The sequence below is a fragment of the Pteropus medius genome, unplaced genomic scaffold (genome assembly GCF_902729225.1).
Source record: "Pteropus medius unplaced genomic scaffold, Ma_sr-lr_union100, whole genome shotgun sequence".
NCBI classification, from domain to species: Eukaryota; Metazoa; Chordata; class Mammalia; order Chiroptera; family Pteropodidae; genus Pteropus; species Pteropus medius.
The window spans coordinates 24162438-24185470 of record NW_024349802.1 but is presented as its reverse complement, the minus strand read 5'-3'; the positions used below and the strand labels follow the sequence as shown (position 1 = coordinate 24185470).

General features: G+C 33.5%; 1 protein-coding gene across 9 annotated transcripts in view; it reads right to left on the bottom strand.

Moving 5' to 3' along the window:
• SLC4A7 (solute carrier family 4 member 7) overlaps positions 1-23033 on the bottom strand; it is a 96879-nt gene that overhangs the window by 70283 nt on the left and 3563 nt on the right. Inside the window, exon 1 of one of the 9 annotated variants that reach the window (XM_039836723.1) lies at positions 191-493. The exons of 6 other annotated variants lie outside the window; for them this stretch is intronic. In XM_039836723.1, coding sequence (XP_039692657.1) covers positions 191-223 — 33 coding nt within the window. In that variant the 5' untranslated portion in view covers positions 224-493. Of the gene's footprint in view, positions 1-190; positions 494-23033 lie in introns of those variants that run through there. 2 more of the 9 variants (XM_039836721.1, XM_039836718.1) reach the window with 2 other exon arrangements.

The following is a 23033-nucleotide window of genomic DNA, read 5'->3' as shown; positions in this document are numbered from 1 at the left end:
TACAAACATTGCTAACTTTATACAAGGATTTACTCTTTTCAGCAGATGACTTCTACAGCCAAGGTTACAGAGGATGATACTATTCTAAGCCAGTGCTAATAAGCCTGACATTTCTTCAAGCTCCACTGTTAAAACTCTGAAAGATCCAAATGCTTATAAATAAAACAGAAGATCATAACTAGGTACATACAGGTAACTTCTTCTCCAAGTGAAATCTTTCCATAGTAATATATAAATGCCTTGTTTTTGATAATGAAATGTAGTCAGTCCCTTGAAGATTCCAGAGACAGTGAGTACGTATCTGATTTAGGTCACTGTGCTTTGCACAGATGAACTCTTCTAAGTTGCTTTTATGGTACAGCCAATCACTGTCTTCTAAATTACCTAATCTCTCAAGCTAAAGTAATATACACCTAAACCTTTCTGTAACAGTTCAAGAGAGCACACCCTAAATATACATGGATGGAAGTGTTAGTATGTGTGTATATACAATATCTTAGAGAATAAATTTTCAACAAGTTAGTTAAATCTAGCCCTTTCACTTAATTTCAGGAAAGAGCCAAAGATGTTTTCATCTGAAGAGAGCTGTGTCTTCTTACCATTACTATAACTATATTAATAACAAAATTGATAAATCATATTATAGTTTTTGATTATTTCAATCAAAAATTTAGTAATCATATATCGTACAGATAACAGCTAAAAGGGAACAAGGAAAGGAGCAGTACCCCTCCACCTTTTGGACTCCAGATCTCTTTACACTCTTTTTAAAAATTACCAAAGACCCTCAAAGGACCTTTGTTTATATAAGTTTAACATCTATATTTACCATATTGGAAGTAAAACTGAGAAAACTTTAAAATATTTAAATTCGTTTTAAAAATAATAAAGCCATTACATGTTAACCTAAACAACATTTTAATGGAAACATTAAATGAGAAGAATGGCTTTTACATTTTTCTAAATCGCTAATATCTGACTTAATATAAGACAACTGGATTCTTTTATCTACTTCTGTAATCAATCTGACATGATTTATTTGGTTGAATTATATAATAAAATTGAAGTTCATACAAATACTGTTGGAAATGGGAGGAGTGTTTTAAAATATTCTTTTCGGGTAACTGTGACTATTTCTCCTCGATACTTCACCAAATTCAACAAACAATCATTTCTTAAAGGTTAGTTTGCAAGATGGAATCTGAAATCACTTCAAATGAATGTTTTCTACATTGTTATATTGAAATCCATTGGTCTACCACTTTGAATGTAAAATATATGTTCACTGGGTATAGGGCTTTTACAAATTTCACATTGCATTATACAATTTTTAAAAATCACACTTGTTAACATGACCATTCTTCTCATCAGGTAAATTCGAGTGCTGAGAAAGTATGACAGTCAGGCTGGCAGATAACAAGTTTTCCAAAATTCTAATTGTTTCATGGAGACTAGACTTATCATCATTGCTAACAAATACTACCAGTTGTTTTTCTTGAAGTGTCAGGCTCACCTCATTTTTTTTCCGAGGAAATAGCCGTCAAGTGTCAAGTCTGAATAACCACGGTTAATCTGCCAGTTATTCTTCAAACAAAAAAATGATGTTCCATGACGAAAGCAGTTAGTTGTGCCCGCAACTCAAGCAATGGCACTAGTGCTTTTTCTCCAGACAACTACTGCACTTCAGTATGTAGAAGTGTTTTTGTGCATACTTCCTATTTTGTTATTCAGAATATTAAAGCAACGTGTCCTCAAAGGCTGATTTAATAAAATAGTTTGTACTACTTCATCAGTACATATTGTTGCTTTGTTTTTTAAACCTAGAGTGACTACTAGCGCTCTTTGGTGCCTCTGCCTTGTTTTGTGTTAAGGCACCAGCAATTTCACCCATCACTGCGCTTCTGCAACATCAGCACAAATTTCAATAGAGTAAAAAGGGCAAATAATGTCTTAGAATTATTATGAAAATAGTTTTGACCTTGTAGACCCCCTGAAAGGATCTCAGGGACTGCCAGGGTTCCATGGATAGCACTTTGAGAACTACTGTAAAAGACTACAGGTTTAAATATAAAATTACAGAGTTATGAGTGAATTATAGTCTTTTTATTTTCTCTGTAATATTTGCTCGATAAACATTTTAATATATATTGGGAGATTAAAATGTTATATTTTGTTATTCTGAGTTTCTAAAAAATAAAAATATTTATTGAGCACCTATTATGTGCCAACACTATGCTAAACACCATCACATATATTATAACAATTCATCTTCAGATTTTTCATTTAATCCTCTCAACTCTAAGGCTCAGAGAGGTTAAATCACTTCTTCAAAGTCACATAGCTAATAAGCAATAGAATTAGGATTCAACTCAGTCTTTCTCAGTCCCTGGTTTTCTTCTATGTAAAAGGAATTTAAGAAAAAAAATTTCCAACTATAGATGATTAAAACAAAATTCTAAATGAACATGAATGAATAAAATAAAATAAACAAAATTCATGTAAAATGTAATCTAAATTAAACTAAAATATACTCTGGATACACAAATTTACTTCCTGGTACCATCTAAGTCTGTATTTTAACCAAGCAAATAAGCAATATTTTCCATAGAAATATCTATATTCCAAAAGTAGTCTTACTACCAGCTAATCCTATAGAATTCATTGATGATGTGTACCATATAAATAACAAAGATTTAAAACTAAAATAATGTATTAAAAAAATGCTTTCTTTTAATCTTCCACTACTCTATATGAGACTATTGATAACAGGCAAAAGACATGTCATAGCCTTCAAATCCAACTAAAGCTTCCTGTTTATTAAACTTCTATAAGAATTAGAAACTCCAATTATATCAGCAGTTACAAGAAAGCATATAATTAATCATACTTTTAAAATCTTCAAACTTTCTAAGATTTATACTTGGCAAATGAACATAAATCTGAAGAAACAAATGGAAAAGACATGTTATTCACTGATTTAAAAAATTCTCAATACATCAAGCCCAGAACAAAGAACATCTGCAAACAATCAGGTTCAAATTTAAAGCAATTTCTAAAATGACCTCTTGAAATTTACCTCCTGTAGAAAATATTGGCCCTCCCCACTAGCATTTAAGAGCTTAACCTCCTGGTCGTGCATATGTCTCTCTCCCATTGGATTATAAAAACTCTGAGCATAAGGAAAAAGGCCCCAGAAGAGAAAAGAAGGAATTAGGTGCATGCACATTTTTAATTTCCCAAATCGCAAAACAAAATGGTATTATTCATCAAGATCTATTTCTCCAACATGAATGAAAAACAAAATGGTATTATTCATCAAGATCTATTTCTCCAACATGAATGTGTCCTGTTGTGACACTATCTTGGGGACTTACACTAAGCCAAAATTCAAATAAAATTTTAAAAATCAACTTTTACATATTAAATAGAAAGGTAATTAGTCTACCGTACTTTTCTTTTTGGTTGTCTGATATTATTTATTTGTTACTCTTAACAAAATCTCATTTTTCACTGGACTCAGACTTAGAGGTAAAAGCTCTCAGAGAAGACAGTCTACTTCTCTTGACAACCTGTTCCTGGCATTTCTCTTTGGTTTCATTCATTCTCTTGGCCAAAAGCTTAGCATATTCTGCAGCCTCTTCCTTATTTTTCTTAGTACTCAGTTTCTTCAGAGCAATACGCCAATGTTTATATTGTAAAATGTGTAGAGTAACAAAGCGCTGGATCTTGAGTGCTTTGGTCTATCTAAAGCTGATAAAGATAGTAAGACAGACATTCTCGTAACTTTCCAGTGGGAATGGAAGTTGTTCAAAACTTTTTAAAAAGTTTTAAGAATATCCTTTGTGCAGCAATACACTTTTGGGTGTCTACTCCACAGAAATAAAGGCACCAAAATACAAAGATGAGCATGCTTACTGTTCGAATCAACGAAAAACAGAAAACAACTTGAAAGTAAATGAATAGGGGAATGTCTGCTTACCATGGAATATTATGAAGATATAAAAAATTATAACTACAAAATCAATAGATATCAGTAATACACTGTTAAGAAAAAAGCAAGTTGTAGAGTTACATGTTTATGATCGCATTTTTATGTTTCACAAAGGATAAAACATTATCTGTGAGTACATGTTTACATAGACATAGACCAAGTATAGAAGGAAATACAGGTTGGTCTATGTTTCAAGAAAGATCATGCTTTTCTAAAGATGTAAAGGATCTATTAATTCAATATATAGCATGAGATTTAATATCAAATATAATCATTAAGAAGTCACTAAAAGTAAAAATTATGTTAGCTAATTCTTCATGTTAGTAAGGTAAAAAAACTATCGTGTTGGTCAAAACTATGACCAATTCATGTTTTGATAGGCAAACTTTAATTACAAGGCAAATAACATTTTTGAAAGCATATTTCCCAAGGTCAGAAGATGGTCCAAAATTTTCCTCAATATATTTCCATTTTCTAAAAATGATTTTGTAGGCACAGTGAAAAGTAACATTTTTTTGACTTTAGTCAGACAATTATATAATCACATAAACAGATTTTTTTAAATCTTAAATTCAGGAAAGAAATACTAAAAAGTTTAGAACTCTAACTGTGAATTTCAATCAGCCAAAGGGGGGAAAAAAATCTAGACATGTTAAGCTGGTAGGGAATTGTACAGGAATTAGAATGATTAAGAAAGCATACGTGGTACCCATTTAAGTTCCCTTTACAGATATGAAGTCATTTTTTCAGTACAGTAACCTAATACAGGGTGTAACTGCTAATGATGTAGATGGTGCTACTGACACAAAGCAAAGAACCCATAAAAGTTTCTCTTTATTTGACCAAAGTAAGGAGGGGGTGGAAGGTACATTCAGATGCATTATTGTCTTAAGAGAAAACATGTTTTAAATTCTTTAATTTAAAATTGTTATTTTCCTTATATTTTCCTAAACTCTTAAAGAAATAAAAGTATGGGAAGAACAATCTCCTTTAGTAACAATAGGCCAGGAAATTAGATCTATTTCTTATTACATATAGACATACACTGTAGTTATTACCACTTTTATAGTAACAGAAAATACACATAATAGATGTCATTTATTAGAACTTCCTCTATACTTCATATACATTCTTTCATTTACTACCCTAAACAATTCTAGAAGTAGGTATTACTATCCCAAGTATGTGAAAAAAGAAACTTAGGCTCTAAAAAGTTAAGTAATTTTCTCCAAGTCCCATATAGCTTGTATTTGAAGAAGATAGAATTTAAAATCATGTCTGTCTGCCTGCAGGGACCATGCACTTTTCAGCAGGCCACTAAACAAACATTATTTTTAATTCTCACAATAACTCTGTAAGTAACAGCTGATCATTTTCCAGCCCGGGGCTGTCACGCTTCAAAGCCTATGCTCTTTCCACTAGCCCACATGCTTTCCCCTAACTTAAACTACATATAACTTTATTTGCTCTACATACACTCTTGTTTGTTCATATGCCTTATTTAGAGAATTAAACGTAAAATATAAATTAGTCAATCATAATGCTCACCTAATAATTTTTAAATACTTTAAAGCTATTTTAAAAATTGGTAAATCAATAAATACCATAAAAGGCAAAAACTTTAACATAATAAGTTAGCATCAATATTAAAATATATAAAGATATTCTTTTAATTTGGCTTCCACAGATAAATCTGAAGCAAATAGCCAAGAAAAGAAGGAAAAACTTCTTTAAAACAAATGAAAACTTGTCTCATTTTAAAACGTTTCAGAAAGAAGCAAAGCCAATCCACACCTTTCACCACTGCTAAATATCATAGCTGAGCTCATATTGCTTAATTTGGGCAATCAATTCAATTTTCACCACTTACTACTATCTTCAACAACGTAAAAGATCGCCATCTGGTGGCTCTATTTAGATGTGGAATTTTTCTCTCGGGATGCTTATGGTGAAGAGAATGACCCTAAATGCCCGTTTCAGGCCAAGAAGCTCAGGGTTTGAAAAAGTTTCCCTGGCAGCTGCTTTAAGAAACCTGAACATTTAAACTCATTCAGAAAAACTCAAATATTAAGACAGTTAAGAACTACTGACTAAATATTTCATTTATTTATTAGGATATTCGATATAGTAAAGCTACATTTTTCACACAGGAATTTCATATGTACCACTGAATAATCAATGAGTTACAATGAAGATGATTTACAGTCATTTTTTTAAAAGTTGTTTCAAGAGCTCATGGCATTTCAAGAATTTTGTTTTTAAACATATTTTGAGGTATAGCTATAATTTCATGAGAAATAAATAGCTGAAGAATCTAGTTTATAAATAAAATATATTTCACAATATAGTAAAAATTGTCTTTACCAAAAACTTTCCAGAAATTAACATATCATTACAAAAAGTAACAACTGTACTCAACAAAGGACATCTAAAACTCATGCTTGACACAAAGATATAGTTCAATTTACATTTACATTGAGAAAATATTTAGTTAAACTATTCCTAGATATCAATTACAAAGAATTATTTATTCTCATAGTCCCATCTTGGGCTACCATTAACTAAGAAAATTGAAGAAATGAAAAAATAATCTGATGAATAAGAATTAAAAATATAACCAAAACTGGTTTATATGTACAATTATCAAAGTCAAAAAATAGTTTGATACAGTCAATTTAGATATTTTTAAACTCAGGCTTTCAGTAGAAGTGAATTTCCCCCACCCCACCCTCACTTCCTCTAAGGCATTCAAAATAAGTAAAAAGTGTCTACAGCCATGCCACCTTGAACAAGCCCAATCCTGGAAGCTAAGCAGGGTCAGGCCTGATTAGTACTTGGATGGGAGATCACCTAGGAAGAACAGGAGCTGTAGGCATAAAAAAATAAAAAAATAAGGAATTGTAAACTGACAAGGTCCTTGCAATCTGTGAGGTCAACCAAGGGTTGTTGCCTCGCCATTAAAAAAAAAAAAAAATGTAAAAAGTAACTTCTCTAACTCTACTAACCTATTCTTCTCTATTTTGAACTTCTGGAGCTTTTTACTCTATCTATGATCGCTAATTCTACAGAACAGGGCTTCTCAACTTTGGCACTGTTAACTTTGGGGGCTGGGCACTCACTTCCTTATTATATAGGGAGAGGTCCTGTATATTATAAACCATTCAGTAGCATATCTGGCTTCTACCTACTAGATGCCAGCAGCACACATATCCTCTCTCCCCAGTTGTGATAAACAAAAATGTCTCCAGGAACTGCCAAATGTCTCTTAAGAGGCAAAAACACACCCAACACATAAACCCATTGAGAACCACTGTCTCAGATATAACTCTTGACTTCTAGTATTTTAAGATCCTTTAAAAAAAAAAAATGATCTACCACGTTCTTCTTCAAAGTTAGCAAGAACGTGCACATAGGCAAACATAAAGTAAAGCCTTAATCTTTTATAAAAGCTGCACTTAGCAATGAACTCTCCAGGCAGAAATGGATCTTGAATTTAAAAGTTTTATTGAAAGCAACCTGTTCTCAGTGTATAGGAATTTCAATGATGTCATATGGATAATTTTATCCTATAAAATATTCCTACTGTAATTTTAATATACTACTTTTAGATAAAGGTAGAATGGAAATCTTTTTATATATGCATACACTTAAACATTATAAAATAAGTCCTCGGGCCTTAAGTCTAAACTCTCACATTTCGAAGTGGCTTGCAAAATGCAGAGCACCTCTACTTCAAATCATCCAAGACTAACTGGATATATTACAAAATCAATATACCCTGTCCCTGTATGCATTTCACCACAATGCAGTTATTTGGTTAACCTGCAAAATTAAAATTCATAGTCCTAACCTTGCTTACGAGGATCCAGACTAGATACTCTTGTCAGCGTGACAGCTCGAAAATTAGGGAAAATTGAAGCTGGTATAGATAGAAAATATGAGTGACTTCAAATGACACCTGAAAAAGAAGCCATATGTCAGAGATGAGAAAGATGACGATTAGAGAAAGGAAGCTGTCCTCTAATGCTATCTTTCCCCTTTCTGAAGCTTCTGTGCAGCTTTTCCTGTTTCCCAGCAAGAACTCTATAGACTTAAATATGTATCTCTTTAACTATAGCGAATTTAAATATATTTCTGACTCTAGGCAATCAAAAGAACCCTGCCTGGCACACACACACAATTTATGCTATTTGTTTTTACTTACTGAGGTAAAAGCTGTCATTTATGAAATAGAAATAATTTTTAAGAATATTAAAATATTGCCAAATTTAATTGTCATGCAGTTAACCTGGCAGGTCTTTAACAATTACAACAATTGCTTTTGCCATTTACTCTTTAATACTACTTTTTAGACATTCAAGATACTATTTATCTTTTAAATTACCCAAATTTGAATGAAAATTAATTCATCAGGCAATTATCCTCATGCTCAATAACATATAATCTAAGTTTACCTACTTTTAGTAACTAATTGAATTGAAATGTAACATTAAGGTCAGATATTCTATTTCGCATTCTCCCAATATTTTCCACATTTGTTCTCTAACAAAAGACATATTTTTATGTGAATTAAAATAAAGCTTCCTTACAACAGTAACTCATTTTATGCTTACATAGTGTAAGGGGCAGGGGAGTAAAGAAAAATGACTTGGAGGTCCATCAAGGAACATGACAGATCAAGGTCTGGGATTGCTTTCATCTCTTCTCTCTTCTAATATGCACTAACACAATGGTAGTTTTTCAAAAGGTAAACTGACAAGGACAAAGAGAATAGAAGAAATGACAACAAATGGGAGATATAAAATCTCTGGAAGATATAAAGTAGATGTGAAAATGGTTATCTCATTTGGAAAATAAACAGCAACCTTAAAATAGGTGGCTATGGAAGAAATAAAGTAGGGCTCAGAACCAAATCATGTTTAAATAATGAAACATTGCATCAAACTTTATTAAGTGATTAATATAATTTACATATATTTGAGAAATAGCTTCTTATTAATGACCTAATCCAAGAAATTTTCTCCATAAATTACATTAGCATAAACTTAAAACTAGATACTACTGAAAACTGTACCTATACATATATAATGCGATTTGTCAATCAGTTTATTTTGGCTGAAGATAAAACATTATTTTAATGAGTACAGGTTCTAGAGTTGGACAGCCTGAATTCAAATCCTAGCTCTGTTACTTACAGGCTGAGCAAGTTACTTAATCTCACTAGATTTCAGTGTCCTCATCTGTAGAATGTGGATAGTAACAGTACTTACAACTGATACGTTGTAAAAATTAAACAAGATAATGAGTACATGAGCTTAGAAAAATTTCTAGCACAAAATACGTACTCAATCAAATATTAGGTATTAGTACCCTACATAATCATCTTCACTGGTCATACTATGTTAATTTTACATTTTATATTGAAGTGAAACCAAATTTATTCTGTACACATTCACCATGCATTCCCAACTCATTTCAAGCTCCCTGAAGATATAATTTTCTTTATGCAGAATTTTATTAACTCTGTATATATATGATAAATTCTTAGTGATAAAAACAAAATACAGTATGTCATGCTAGATAGGTTCAAAGCAAGTCACATAGAGCTTTTGTTTGCTTCTAAAATACTGATAAATTGAAAGGTAAAAAAAAATTGATCCTAACATAGATAAGACATATTGTCACTTGCCTTTCCGGTTGTGACGATGGTTTCATATTCATTTAGGTCACCTCCTCATGAATTCTAAGAGACCCAGTAAACAATCAAAAATGTAACCATGAAATAGCATTCAAATCTGAATCTAAGGAGATTTAGCACCAACCTTTATTATCAAAGGGTTCTTCAATGAAAATGATTTTCTATTCATTTTATATAAATTTGCATCTTACTGAAAATGTATGCACTATTCTGAATATCCAAGTTGCCTTTGTATTATCAGCTAATCATTCAACTGAATAAAAAAATTAAAGTGCACTTTTTCAATACCTGAGTCATTTGGATACCTATATATATTTCACAGTTTATACCTTTCCTTCTACTACAGGACACTTTCATTCATTCCTTTATTCACTTAATCATATAATAAATATTTATCAAGTGCCTATTACGTGCCAGACACTGTGCTAGTAGAGATAGGATATACTCAGACCCAGAGATGAGAAAAAGTTTACTATGTTCAAATAACTAAAATCAGTTGACTATGATTGAAACGCAGAACAGGAGGGAATTGCAGTAAAAACAGAAAAAGATGGAGAAGGGAAAATGGGCCAGACCTTTCAGGGCCCTGGTAAATTTTGGACCCCTCCTGAGAGCAGTGGGGAGTATGATCAGTAGTACAAAGATCCCTCTACAGGGAAACAAACACTGTAAAGAATTATAGCCAGGAACTGGTGTCAAAGACTCTCTCCCTTGACCAAACTTTAATGAGGCTCAGGCCAACCTTTGGCTTTCTTCTCTGTTCCTGTAAAATCCAGTTTGAGCAAGAATCCTGTTAAGGCAGTTTAAGGAAAATCCCTAATCCCTGGTATCTGATCCAGCCTGGAAACCTTATCACCCACCCAGTCTTCTCTTCAGTAATCCTGCTGAGTTGGTCTAACAAGAATCTTTCTTTCCTCTGCTATTTCCTCTTAGCAACTTTCCATCCACTGACCCCAAACCCCTGCTTCTTGAATACAAATGCCCACTTGTCCTTGTTAGCGTTGGAGTTGAGTTCAGTCTCTTTCCCCGCAACTATAGTGGTACTTATACCCATCAGAATATCCTCCCTTAAATAAAGTCTGCTTTATCATCCTTTAACAAGTGTCACTGAGTAATTTTTTCTGCAACAGTTAGATTAACATTTTTTTTTCTGAAACACTGGAAGCCAACTAGAAAGGTACTGCATTATTCCAGACAAAAGAAGACAGAGGCCTGAACTATTGTGGTCAAAGGAAGGATGGAGAGAAGTCAACTGATTTGAGATAAGGATGCTGAATCCTTTGGATTTGGTGTTTGGGAAGAGGGAAGGAAAAGCAATGGATAATACTCACATTTCAAACTTGAGCCAGCTAGTGGTGCCATTCACTGAGATAAGAAATGCAAAAAGAAGAGAAGGTCTGATAAGATCTAAAGACATGTAAAGTTTCAGCTGGGTTATCCAAGCAGAAATAGCAGTGGATGGAGCTCCCTTCTGATATCTTCTACTGACTCTGTGAAGAGAGTAGCAATATTTGCTGGGATTTAGGTGTCAGAGGATACAGTCTAAAGAGAGCAGAGAATATTTAATGTGCCCACTGTAGAAAATAGGAGACAATTAGAAAGACAAAGGAGCATTTTCTATGTTTGAAGACCAGAAGGAAACATGAATGTATAGGGGTACCAATCTATAAGGCTATGTAACTTAACTTTTCCAGCTATTCTGAGCACCCCCAGCACAATTAAACTAATTGAAGACTGGGAATTTATCCTAATATTTAATACCAAAAAACATGACGTCAAATGTCTTCGAACAAGAGAGAGGCCAAATATAAACTGCACAGGGAAGTGGAGGCAGCAGAACCTCCCCCCACCCCCAAAAAAGTGGGAAAGTGACTGGAGAGCCTCAAAGAATAAGAATTATGTAAGTAGTAGAATAAGAGAGCCAGAAGAAAAAAAAAAGATTATGGTTAGATTTGAGTATCTAAATTTAAGAATTCACACATAGAAGAGCTTCAGGAAATAAGGTCTTGAGCATTATCGAATGAAATTAAGGATCCTGGTACATAAGAAAATTATCAAACTGAAAAGAGTTACCCCATTTTGCACTCTCAAACAACCTAAAATGAGAAAAGGCCTTAACCCAAGAGATCTACGGGAAAACTGTGAATCAGATGTCAATTTTTTCAATACACGATCTGGAGTGAACATGAGTACAAGATAACAGGGAAGGAAGATACAGGGTGGCTAGCATAAGCTTCAAAAGAACAGGGTTTCATATGTTCAACATTTATACTCAGGCAATAAAAATGTTCTTTTAATCAGTTCTCTCAGCAGGGAGAGGAAAAAACTGGCTGAATACCGACAAAGAACACGACCACCTTTTAGCTTTTACAAAGACATAGGCCACATTCGGTATACAGTCAAATAAATGTTCATATTAAGAAAAATATACTATTGAGCAAAAATAAAAGGTATTTCACATTTGCTCTGTAAGCATTTTCCACTACAACATTATTAACAGATGGACATTACCGGCACTCACCGCACCAACGCTAGGGCCTGAGGGCATTGGTCTGAACTCTGATTCCTCCATTCACTAGCTGTGATCCTGAGCAGAGGCCAAATTGCTGAGACTCACTGTCTCTCTTTTCTGAGACGTACTTTCCTCATACATAAAATACAAGCGATGTTATTATAACATTCCATGCTCCTGACAGGGTTATGTTCTAACCTGTTATGTTCTCAACATCACTCACAAGAGTAAATATTCAGTTAAACTATTAGTAATATCAGAAAGGTGCACATCGCCCTCATTTATAAATTTGGAAATTATAAAAAAATCAATCTGCTTTACAAAGTGACTAACACTCTCAGATACTTCTGGAATATAAATATTACTTTTTAACTCTTACAAATATTATATCCTATGAACTAAATGAACCCTATAAGGAGTATATCTTTATGAAATGTCTGTCCCAAACAATTTCTTATACAGCGTTTAGCTGCAGTGAATGTTTAAATGTAAAGAATGAGAAACATGCTGACTATTGCTCACAGTGGGGCAAGTCTGAGTGAGGTGCATAAACATGGGAGATCAAGGGACTCCAAGCAGAGTTAAGAACAAAGAAAAAAAAGGAAGAAAAACCATCCACTTAATAGTTGTATTTTAAAAAACCCAGGAAAGTCTATGCATGAATGCCCTTCAAAAAAAAAAAAAAAGATTTTGGAAAAAAATTGATAACAGGTTAGGTATTTAAATGAAATATATATGGGCTACAAATTCTAACTAGATATGGAAGAAAGGGCAAACAGTGGAAAGAAAGAAAAAAATGACAAGCAAACGGCCTCAAAGTTCAAAGACTAGGAATGATGGAAGTATACTGGTTACCAAATCATATTAATGACACTGTAGAAAGACGCATAAATTCCTACAATGGTTCCACTGAGGACCTTTCTAACAGTCATCAAAAGCGCAAACATTGATTAGGCTTGAAAACCTCTTAAAGGGACTCAGTTCAAGAATGGCAGTAATTTAGAGGACTTCAGTAAGATGACAGCCAGGCCTAAACACACTTCAACTCACCAAGGGCCTAAACCTCAATCATATGGAAATAATTTTCACTACAACCATCTTTCTAGTTAAAAATGAAACACAATAATTAAAGCCATTGCTAAGGTGCTAATACATTGATCCAGTTGACAGTCTCCAGAAAAAAAAAAAAAAGACTACTTCGTCCAATTCCTGCAAAAATAATTTAACTCTTTTAGGGATAATCATTCTGCTGATCTGTGTAGGAAGTGGCTATAAAAGAATAGCTTCAGATACTTAAAAATATTTTTATTACAAAAAGAATTCATGCTCTTTGTGAAAATTTTGAAAACTAAAATACAATCATCTATTTACCATTAAATTCCACCTCCAAGAGATACGCAATAATAACCTTTGATCTATTTTGATATTCCGTATTAACACTTAATATTAAATTTTCTTCCATTACTCAAAAAGAAAATAATGGAATCATACAGACACACAGTCTGCTTTTTTCACTTTCAGATACTTAATCCACAAATGTATCAAGTTTTAAATTATAGCTTGTCAAAAAGAATCACTCATTCCTTCCTATATCAATAAACTAGTAAATCAAATGGAATCTCCATCAGAGCTCTCTCCAAAAAAAACCCTAAATCTCTAGGATTACCTTACACAATAAATAATACTTCTTTCAAGACAGCTCTATGAATCTGCACACACATAAAACATAAGAATTACAGTTCAATGTCTTCAAGCATTTCATGCTTCTCATTTTCTTATAAAATCTCAAAGCAGTTAATATACAGTAACAGAGTCCCAGTTCAACTGCATTAAAGGGTAAACAACCGACCCCTTCCCAACAGGCCAAACCGAAATTAGTCTATTGATGCTCATTTACTATAATTTGTTTGCCATCTTCTTGAGGCAGCTCGAAAAATAGAACTGCAATACCATTTTGGTTTTCTATAACAATTTTCTCAATGAACACATTCACTTCTCCAATCAGATACCAGTATCTATTGTAGATGCAGGGAGATACAGCAATCCCCAACAATCTGAAATTCATTGCCAATCTATAATCTCAAACTGCCCCTATTTGAAGTTCAGGACCATAACTGAGGAAGCACTGGCACTGTAAGTATTAAACAATACCTTGTGGCTAATCCACTCAACATTCATCATTTACCCTTTCAAACCCATTTATTGCTAAATCAATACAATTAGGAGATGATAGAAAAATAAGTTAACATAAAAACTGAGTAAATATAATTATGTAAAACATGCAATTGGCATTTTTCAACTGTGAGCCAAAATGATAAACTTTAATCTAAAAATCCTTTCCCTCACTCCCTTTATGATCTGATCTCCCATCTCTCCCTATCACACTTCCAATGTGAATTCTAATTCTAGGAGGCCCATATTTTTCTATAAGATCATTATATTAAAATACCCTTTTGCTTTCTAATCAATTAAATTGCTTTTATTTATATCTTACCTTTATCAAAATTGTTTTTAAAATAATATTTGAAGTAGCTTGAAAAATAGAGGTAAGAAAACATCTCAAAAAATGCAGTTAATGTAGTACAAGTCCATATATGGCCTCGTTAAAACAAACTGCATTGCCCATTGGAGTTATTTAAATCCAATGATTTAAATAAATACATAATTGCTTATAAAAATGAGTGTGTGTGTGCATATGTGTGTGTGTGTAAAACAAAATTCAGAAGACTCACTTTAATCAATAAAATACATCGTAATCGTTATTTCACTTAACAGAAAAAATAATAGACAAGTAAATGTAAAATAATGAACTTTTTATAAAATGTAACTCTTATCATTACACCTCAGCAGAATAATAACTTGTAACTATCTTATACCTATTCTGCCAAGAAGTGTGCTAAACTCTTCTGTACTGCAATACCCTGCAGACTAAATTCTGAGAGGCTAATAGTAACAAGAAAATACACTAAGATCTCATCAAAACAGAATTAAGCTATCCAGCATTCTCTGCTTTCTGCAACAAGCCAAGAACCAGAAGACAATCTTAAGAGGTAATATTTGTGTAGCAATGACATAATAGAAGACTCCTCTCTCATTCCCATTTAATAACTACGTGGCTTCATTTGTTATCTATAATAAACCAGTAACAGGTTAAGAAATTCGAAGAGGAAAGAAAATAATTAAAACAAGATTAAAAAAACCCACAATAGTCTAAAGCTACTTAGTGATCAGTACTCTATTTTTAAAAGGAGAGACATATTACCACTCTTTAAATGTTCTGTCAAATGATTAAAATTAAATGAAAATGTTATTTTAAACTTCTAAACATTTTATCAAATTATAATTATATTCTTTTAAATTTGATGCTAAGACAATAAACCACTATCTAACCTGCGAGATAATAGTAAAAATATATACTGGTTTCTGTCCCTGGTTCCTGGCACAGAGCTCCTAAATCCCTTGGAATTTCCTAGGTGACAGGGGTGTCTTTTGTTCTAATGAGGTGACTCTTGGTGGGCTCATGGATGGGGCGAATCACCAGAAAGACCAAGCCATGATTAAACATTTTCAGCCCCAGCCCTCATTCTCCAGAGAGGAGAGAGGGGCTGGAAATGGAGTTAATGATTGTCATGCCTACTGATGAAGCCACCATAAAAATTCCAAAAGTACAAGGTTTGGGTGACTGAACATTTGGAGGTGCTAGGAGAGTGGCTTGTCTAGAGAAGGCATCGAAGCTCTGTGCCAGTTCCCACAAACCTTGCCCCTATGCATCTCTTCTATCTGGATGTTTTTCTGTACCCCCTATGATATCCTTTTAGAATACACTGGCAAAGAGTAAGTAAACTTTTCCTGAGTTTTATGATCTGCTCTAACAAATTAAATCAGAGGAGGGGGTGAAAGGAACCTCCAATTTACAGTTGATTGGTCAGAAGCACAGGTGACAACCTGGACTTTGCAACCGGCTCTCTCTGAAGTGGGGAGCTGTATGAGACTTACCTCTTAACCTGTGGGATCTAATACTACCTCCAGGTAGTATCAGAATTGAGTTGAATTTTAAGACATCCAGCTGGTTCACAGAATTGTTTGATGTGGGGGGAAAAAACACACACATCTGGTGACAGAAGTGTTTTGAATTTGTAGTAGTGTAAGAGTAAAGGAGAAACACAGGAGGAAGACTGAGTTTTTCCTAACACACAACCCCCACCCCCAGAAAACTGTCCAGAATACCTCAACGCCAGGGTATAAGGATAATCAAGACTTTCTATTTTCTATTTATTCAATCAATATGTACACACTCTTCAAAAATTTTGTTAAGTATTTCATAAGAACACAGGATGATTAATAACAAGTTTCCAAGGGTACATTTAGCATTTAATATACTGTATTTTTTTCCCTGATCTTGAAGAAGCCCTATAAGTATTATAATTTCTATTTTATAAATGAGAAAATAGATCCAAAGACATTAGTTGCCCAGGGCCACCTGGTGGCAGATTAGGGCTAGACAACTCAGGTGTATCTGAACTCCAAACATGTACTTGTTATACCAGGGGCTAAAGTTAATATATCTCCAAATTTTCTCATTTTGAGAATGAGGTTTTGGGCTTGTGGTTATTTAGTGAATTTCCTATTACTGAACAAAAACAGTTCAATACAGTACAATGGGAGACCAAATGAAGGCCAATTCCAGTCTGAAGGAATCCCTTACTCCTAACAAAAAGGAGACCAAGCTTGCCCAGATATAAACAGGCTCTTAACAGAACCATATCCTGATGAAACTGCTAATGGCATGTGCAAAAATGGATAAGGAAGTTTTTCCTGAACATATTAGGAGGTCATTTGGGAACAATTATAAGCAAAACAAAATAAGTACAGAGGATTACTGAAAGGACTCAACTGAGTCAGTGCATTTAGCTAGTTATAGCACCTGTACAAACACTGATGCATGGACTCGGAAGTCAAGGAAACAGAGCCCAGGAAGAAAGAGAGTCCGTACACCTCAAAATCATAAAATTAAAAGACAAGGGACAGAAAAAAATCCTATCGTGTAAGTAACAATTCTAAAGAATAAAAATAGCATAATTTCAAACCAATAAACCTAACAGCTGGCATGGTATCTGGGGTTTGAAATCTCTTTTCTTGCCATTGATCCTTTTATAATTATATAGATGGAAAGTCAAGGATTCTCATAAAGCAAACATTATGCAAGTATTAATATATAAGTAAAATACTCACTGTTTTCCAACAATCAATTTAAATGTATTTAAAACTTGTAGAAATATCTTAAGAGTCATAAAATTTTCATCTTAACGGTGCGTAATTCTTACTTGGCCTAAAATCCTCTCAGGTTAAAAAAAAATGTTACATATTCTTACTTTGAGATCAATCTAAACTATTTACCCAGTATCTCCCCTCAGAAGAACCAAGGCAAGAAACATTCTCTTCCACCGGCAGTTAAATCAAGCAAAGTAGGAGTCTTTTTCTTAATGGTAATACCACAAATAGAAGTTCTATAATTTGTTAATTGACTGGTTAAACAATTAAGTAGACACATATTCAATTTCAGTCTTATGAGTTCATATTATGCTAACATTCGTTCGCTGAATATTCATTGAATGTTTTCTATGTATTAAACCTTAGAATAGACCTAATGGAGGATTTAGCAATGATCCAGAAATTTCATTGAAATACTCAATTTCTATAATATTAGCAACAGATTCACAAGTTATAGTAATAAAAGCGTTGAAATACAGAAGAAGGCTATAGTTAACTCAATTATCTGAGGCAAATAGAGCTTTCAAGTATCATACAAGTAAAATTATCTGATATGCTTAATACTACATGGTACTGAAAAGCAGTATCTTTGATTACTCCAGACTACTGAGAAATAGAAGATGAAGGGATGAACAGTGATTTGGTATCCACTAAGGGTTCAAATCTCAGCTTATCTTTTTACTAACTGTTTGGCCTGAGAAACTTTAGAAAACCTCTGTGCCCATGAATTCACATCTGTAACAAGGATAGTAAGTGATTAAAAGATGCCTAATAAAATGCATGGCTCAAAGCGGGCTTTCTCTAAAAAAGTTAGTTACCTCTTCTTCACTAACTTGCCCCACAGCAAAAAACAAAACCGTAAGTCGTAGGTTAGTGATTCACATCGATGTGAATTTCATGACATTCCTTTTCTCACCCAGTGTTACAACCACTGACTTCATCTGAGGTGCCATGAAGTCTCAGGATACCACTGAGATTCACACTGAAATATAAATATAAAAATACTTTCAAGAGAGGAAGAAATGATTACCCTTACCAAATATTGTTTCTAACCACTGGCTAAAGAGAAATCATTCCTTTCATCTTATTTTTAACTAATTATTTTTGAACACAGGGATCGACATTTCACGTGGAACACATATAACATGAGGAATCCACAGTTGCAGTTATGTCTTCCCACAGTACTGCCATGTTGTACAGTTCCAGGAGAAACCAGTTCCACTGTCTGTGGTCAAGGTAAATGGTGCCTTCTGGAGCAAAAACAGAAAAACAATGTGAATAGTGAATGCCCCCTGCAACTGTGCCACTGTAATCTCAACAATTAACTGTAAACCGATCTGGATAAATATCTTCTTAACATCTGTTAGCAATCAATGGTAAGTATAAAAATCACAAATGAAAATTCTAACTTTAAAAACACACATATACCGAAGCAGTTATTTCCTTATGCCTAAGGTACTTCGTTTACAATAATAACAGGACCCTCAGCCTCTTCCTGAACCCTGCCTTCTATTTATTCCTCACTAATCTAAATCCCTAGCTAGAAGTTGAAAGTGAGAGGAGGATCAGGACATCAGTAGCATACAAACTCAAAATTTCCAAAGGACTCGTGCATTCAATATAACTAGGAATGCAGTATGTGATTTTAATGAAAGACATGTATTAACAACTTTGGTATTTATGTGATACCTTTATAACATGACAAATTAAGTTGTATGTCTCTCATGAAATAGGTGGATATGCAAACCTATAGCATTAAGCAATATAAGAAATCATCCTCTTTTGTACTGAACAGGTATGTTTGCCTGGTTCAAAATAAAAACTGTATAGAAAAGTATACACGGAAGTTTTACTTCCACTCCAGTCTCAATTCCTGTCTACCCCTCTCCCCCAACCTTCTATGGCAACCATTTTTATTAGTTTTTTTATTAGTTTTTTGTTTACTTTTCTAGTCTACTCATACAAAAACTAGTAAATACAAATGTACTTTCTTATTCCTCCCCTTAGAGAAAAGGCACTACATAGTATCCTGTCACACATCTTGCCTTTTTAAATTAATTATCCTAGAGATCTCACCACTTCAGTACAGAGAGATCTTTCTCATTCTTTTTTTATAGCTGTAGTATCCCACAGTGTGGATATACTATAATTTATTCAACCAGTGCCTCTATCAGGTTGCTTCCAAAGCATCTTCTTAAGTGATACATTCTCAAATCTCTCATTACTGTAACAAAGTAAATTATCAATATCATAGGACTTGCTTTCTTAAACTACAGTAATACAATGTACTGTTATATTTAAATATAACAGTAATGCCTTACTGTTATATTTTGTAAGACCCATCAGAAATTTCCACCTCACATGGTTGCATTCTCTCCCCATCAAAATTTAATGTATTTATTATAGGATATCTCAGAGCTTTTAATATACAGTTATGCATTGTGAATCTCCAGAAAGTATAGTGTGGGACATTTCCCAAACTTATCTGGCTACAGAATGGTTCTTTGGCAAAACCTCCTATAAATGTAGTATTCTGCAAAACAAACTTTAGCAGAATACAGTGGATGGGGCGGATATAATAACTATTGTCATCTATTTGAGCAAAATATAAGACTATGAACTTTTAAGGAAGGTATGAAACCAAGCTGAGCTAATTTTGGACTCGGCATTCCTTACTTAGATGTTTTTTAAATTATAAACCCCTTTGAGATCTAAATGTAAAGCTATTTGACCCTCTCCTGCAAAGAATGCATACAAGCATAAAATTTTTCAGTTTCTGGGGATTCATGGACCCTAAGGCCCATCCACAGTCTCTATGGTCATATCTATTTTAAAAGTAATTTTAAATGGACCGTGCTACATTATCTATGGCAATATTAATATTCCAAAAGCTAGGACAGAACTCAGAGCACTTTTCATGCAAAGCTAACGAGAAACTAGCAGAGAATTCACCATGAAGCGTACCCTGGTGCAAAACAAACAAAGCATATTCAAAGGGACCATGTTCAACAATTAATGATATCAAGCAAAGTAAATTCTATTAAATAACTGTGGAAACTGTTAACAAGGGTTTGTAGTCTGGTTTTTACATGGGTGCCTCTCATTTTAAATGAATAAATAAGATTCTTACAGAGGAGAATTTGTATTTTATTTCATTTTATACAGTATAAAATCTTAGCATCCAGGATTTTTAGAATTCAGTACATTTCCCATTAGACAGCAGTGTTTACTAGAAATACAGTTTTGCTGCAAATTTGAATGTGACAATGTGAATATCCAGGAGAAAGGAGAAAAAAACTCTGGAACTTTTAAATGTAGATCAAAGAATCTCCAAGCACAACTGTAGTCTAACAAGTGAAATCAGGAGAAAAGAGGTATTAAATTAAAGAGGGGATACATGCATGGCTACTGCATCTGATTTTGGGGTTGATACTCTACCCTCCCTTCCTTAACACTTCCTCCCCCAAAAAGCCCACCCATGGCAAACATTAAAAAGTGCTAAAATTTTGAAAAAGATGTTTCTAGATCAAGATAATATCCTAGTGGCTAAAGTATAACAGAATGGAAATTCCTAATTTAAAATCTTATCAAAAATTTGTTTCTTAAGAGGACTTTTTTTAAGGAAAACATCTCCAACACTATGAAGAGTGCACTATGCATGAATTTGTTTTATTCCTATTTTTGTTGAAAACATAAAGTCTTAAGGTAAGAGGAGTTCTGCATAAGTAGGTTCAGCATTTTTCCAGAATAAAAAATGGTATTAAGTCAAAAGTATTCTGTGTATAAAAGAACATGCAAACACAAAAGCATCAAGTGTTAATTACAGTTGACCCTTGAACAACACAGATTTGAACTGCGCAGGTCCACTTATATGTGGATTTTTTCAAAAAAATATGTATAGTATTATAAATGTATTTTCTCTTCCTTGTGATTCTCTTAATAGTATTTTGTTTTCTCTAGCTTCCTTTATTGTAAGAATACTGTATACAACACATACAACATACAAAATGTGCTAATCCACTGTTTATGTTATTGGTAAGGCTTTGAGTGAACAGTAGGCTACTTACTGGTAGTTAAGTTTTGGAGAGTCCAAAGTTATACCTGAATTTTTGACTGCACAGGGACTGGTACCCCTAACCCCTACATTGTTCAAGGGTCAACTGCATGTTACGGCAAATTATGAGGGAAAAAGATTATAAGGATCTTTTCCCTTCTCATGCTCTTGCTCTTTTGAGAAACCATTCCATATTCCTTTCTATAATACAATAGAGTATAGGCATCTTGTACATGTGAATCCATCTTCAAAGGTACATCAATTTCCCAAGTTCCTGATCTGAGTTGAAATATAACTGAACAGCTTCTCCAAATCAGGCAATCTGACAAAAAAAAAAAGCAGCAATACAGTCCTGGAATTCAGACAGAGAGGATGATTCTATACTGCCTAATAGGTGAACAGAATGAGAACCAAATGACACCAATCCATATAACATTCTCTACAAAAGAAAAAGGATATTTAAAATATTAAATCATCTTTTCTATTTCATTATGAAATGTGGATTGTGCTTTACCTTGAATATTGCCCCCCCCAAAAAAAAATGCTTAAATGAACTTATTAAAACCCAAACTATGGCTTAAGAAAAATTAAAATATTTAAAAATATCTTTTCCAAGAAATTTGAAAATCTGCTTAAAATAGCCAAACTAAACCTTTCGGTACTGGCATATCGGCTCCAGATAAAAATGCAAATCTACGCCATAATCATATTATCTTCCTAAGCAGCACTGAAAAAAAAAGTGGCCATTCCCATCTTATAGTATTCACTTAAAAATGTCCAGCCCAGGGAAGCAAGGAGTAACTAATTTAGACTGCAGTCTGCTAACCCTCTGAGCTCAGTAAAACCATTAAGAGCAGCACTGACAAACACTATCATGACAATATGCCAACCACAGACCCCTTCACGGTTTATTATCCCTATAATTCAAATAATCCTAAACGTTTCCCCAAGTTGTAAAATTCAATGTGTATCACTCAACAAAATACACAAAGTTGTCTGCTAAACAAAAACAGAGGCAAACTTCATTGAAAGGTAGACTGTTAGAATAGCTACATGCTTAGTACAGGAATCAAAAATTCTCTCACTCAAAAGGGGGCTAAAAGGTCGGGGCAGGGGGACTAACTGCACTTTTATATATGTAAACACGTATTTTTATTCTTGACACATGTTCACTGTAAAACTGAAAATACTATATGCATAAAAAGTGATAACCATAGAAGAATCCATAATCAATAAGAGGAAGCTATAATACAGTAAATCAAAAGCCATACTGACAAATCTGTAACATTAACCCTATGAATCGCCTGTATACTCCATTATATAAATGGCCCATTTTGTCAGCTGCAGACTCTATCCACTTTAAGATCATTGTGGTAAAATACAGTAAGAAAGGGGAAGGAAAGAAGAAGAAAAACAACCCTTTACAGGATGTTGACAAGTGTTTAACTATCACGGTTTTAGAATGTGTTGCTTAGCACACCACATACCACTAAAATAATATACCAGG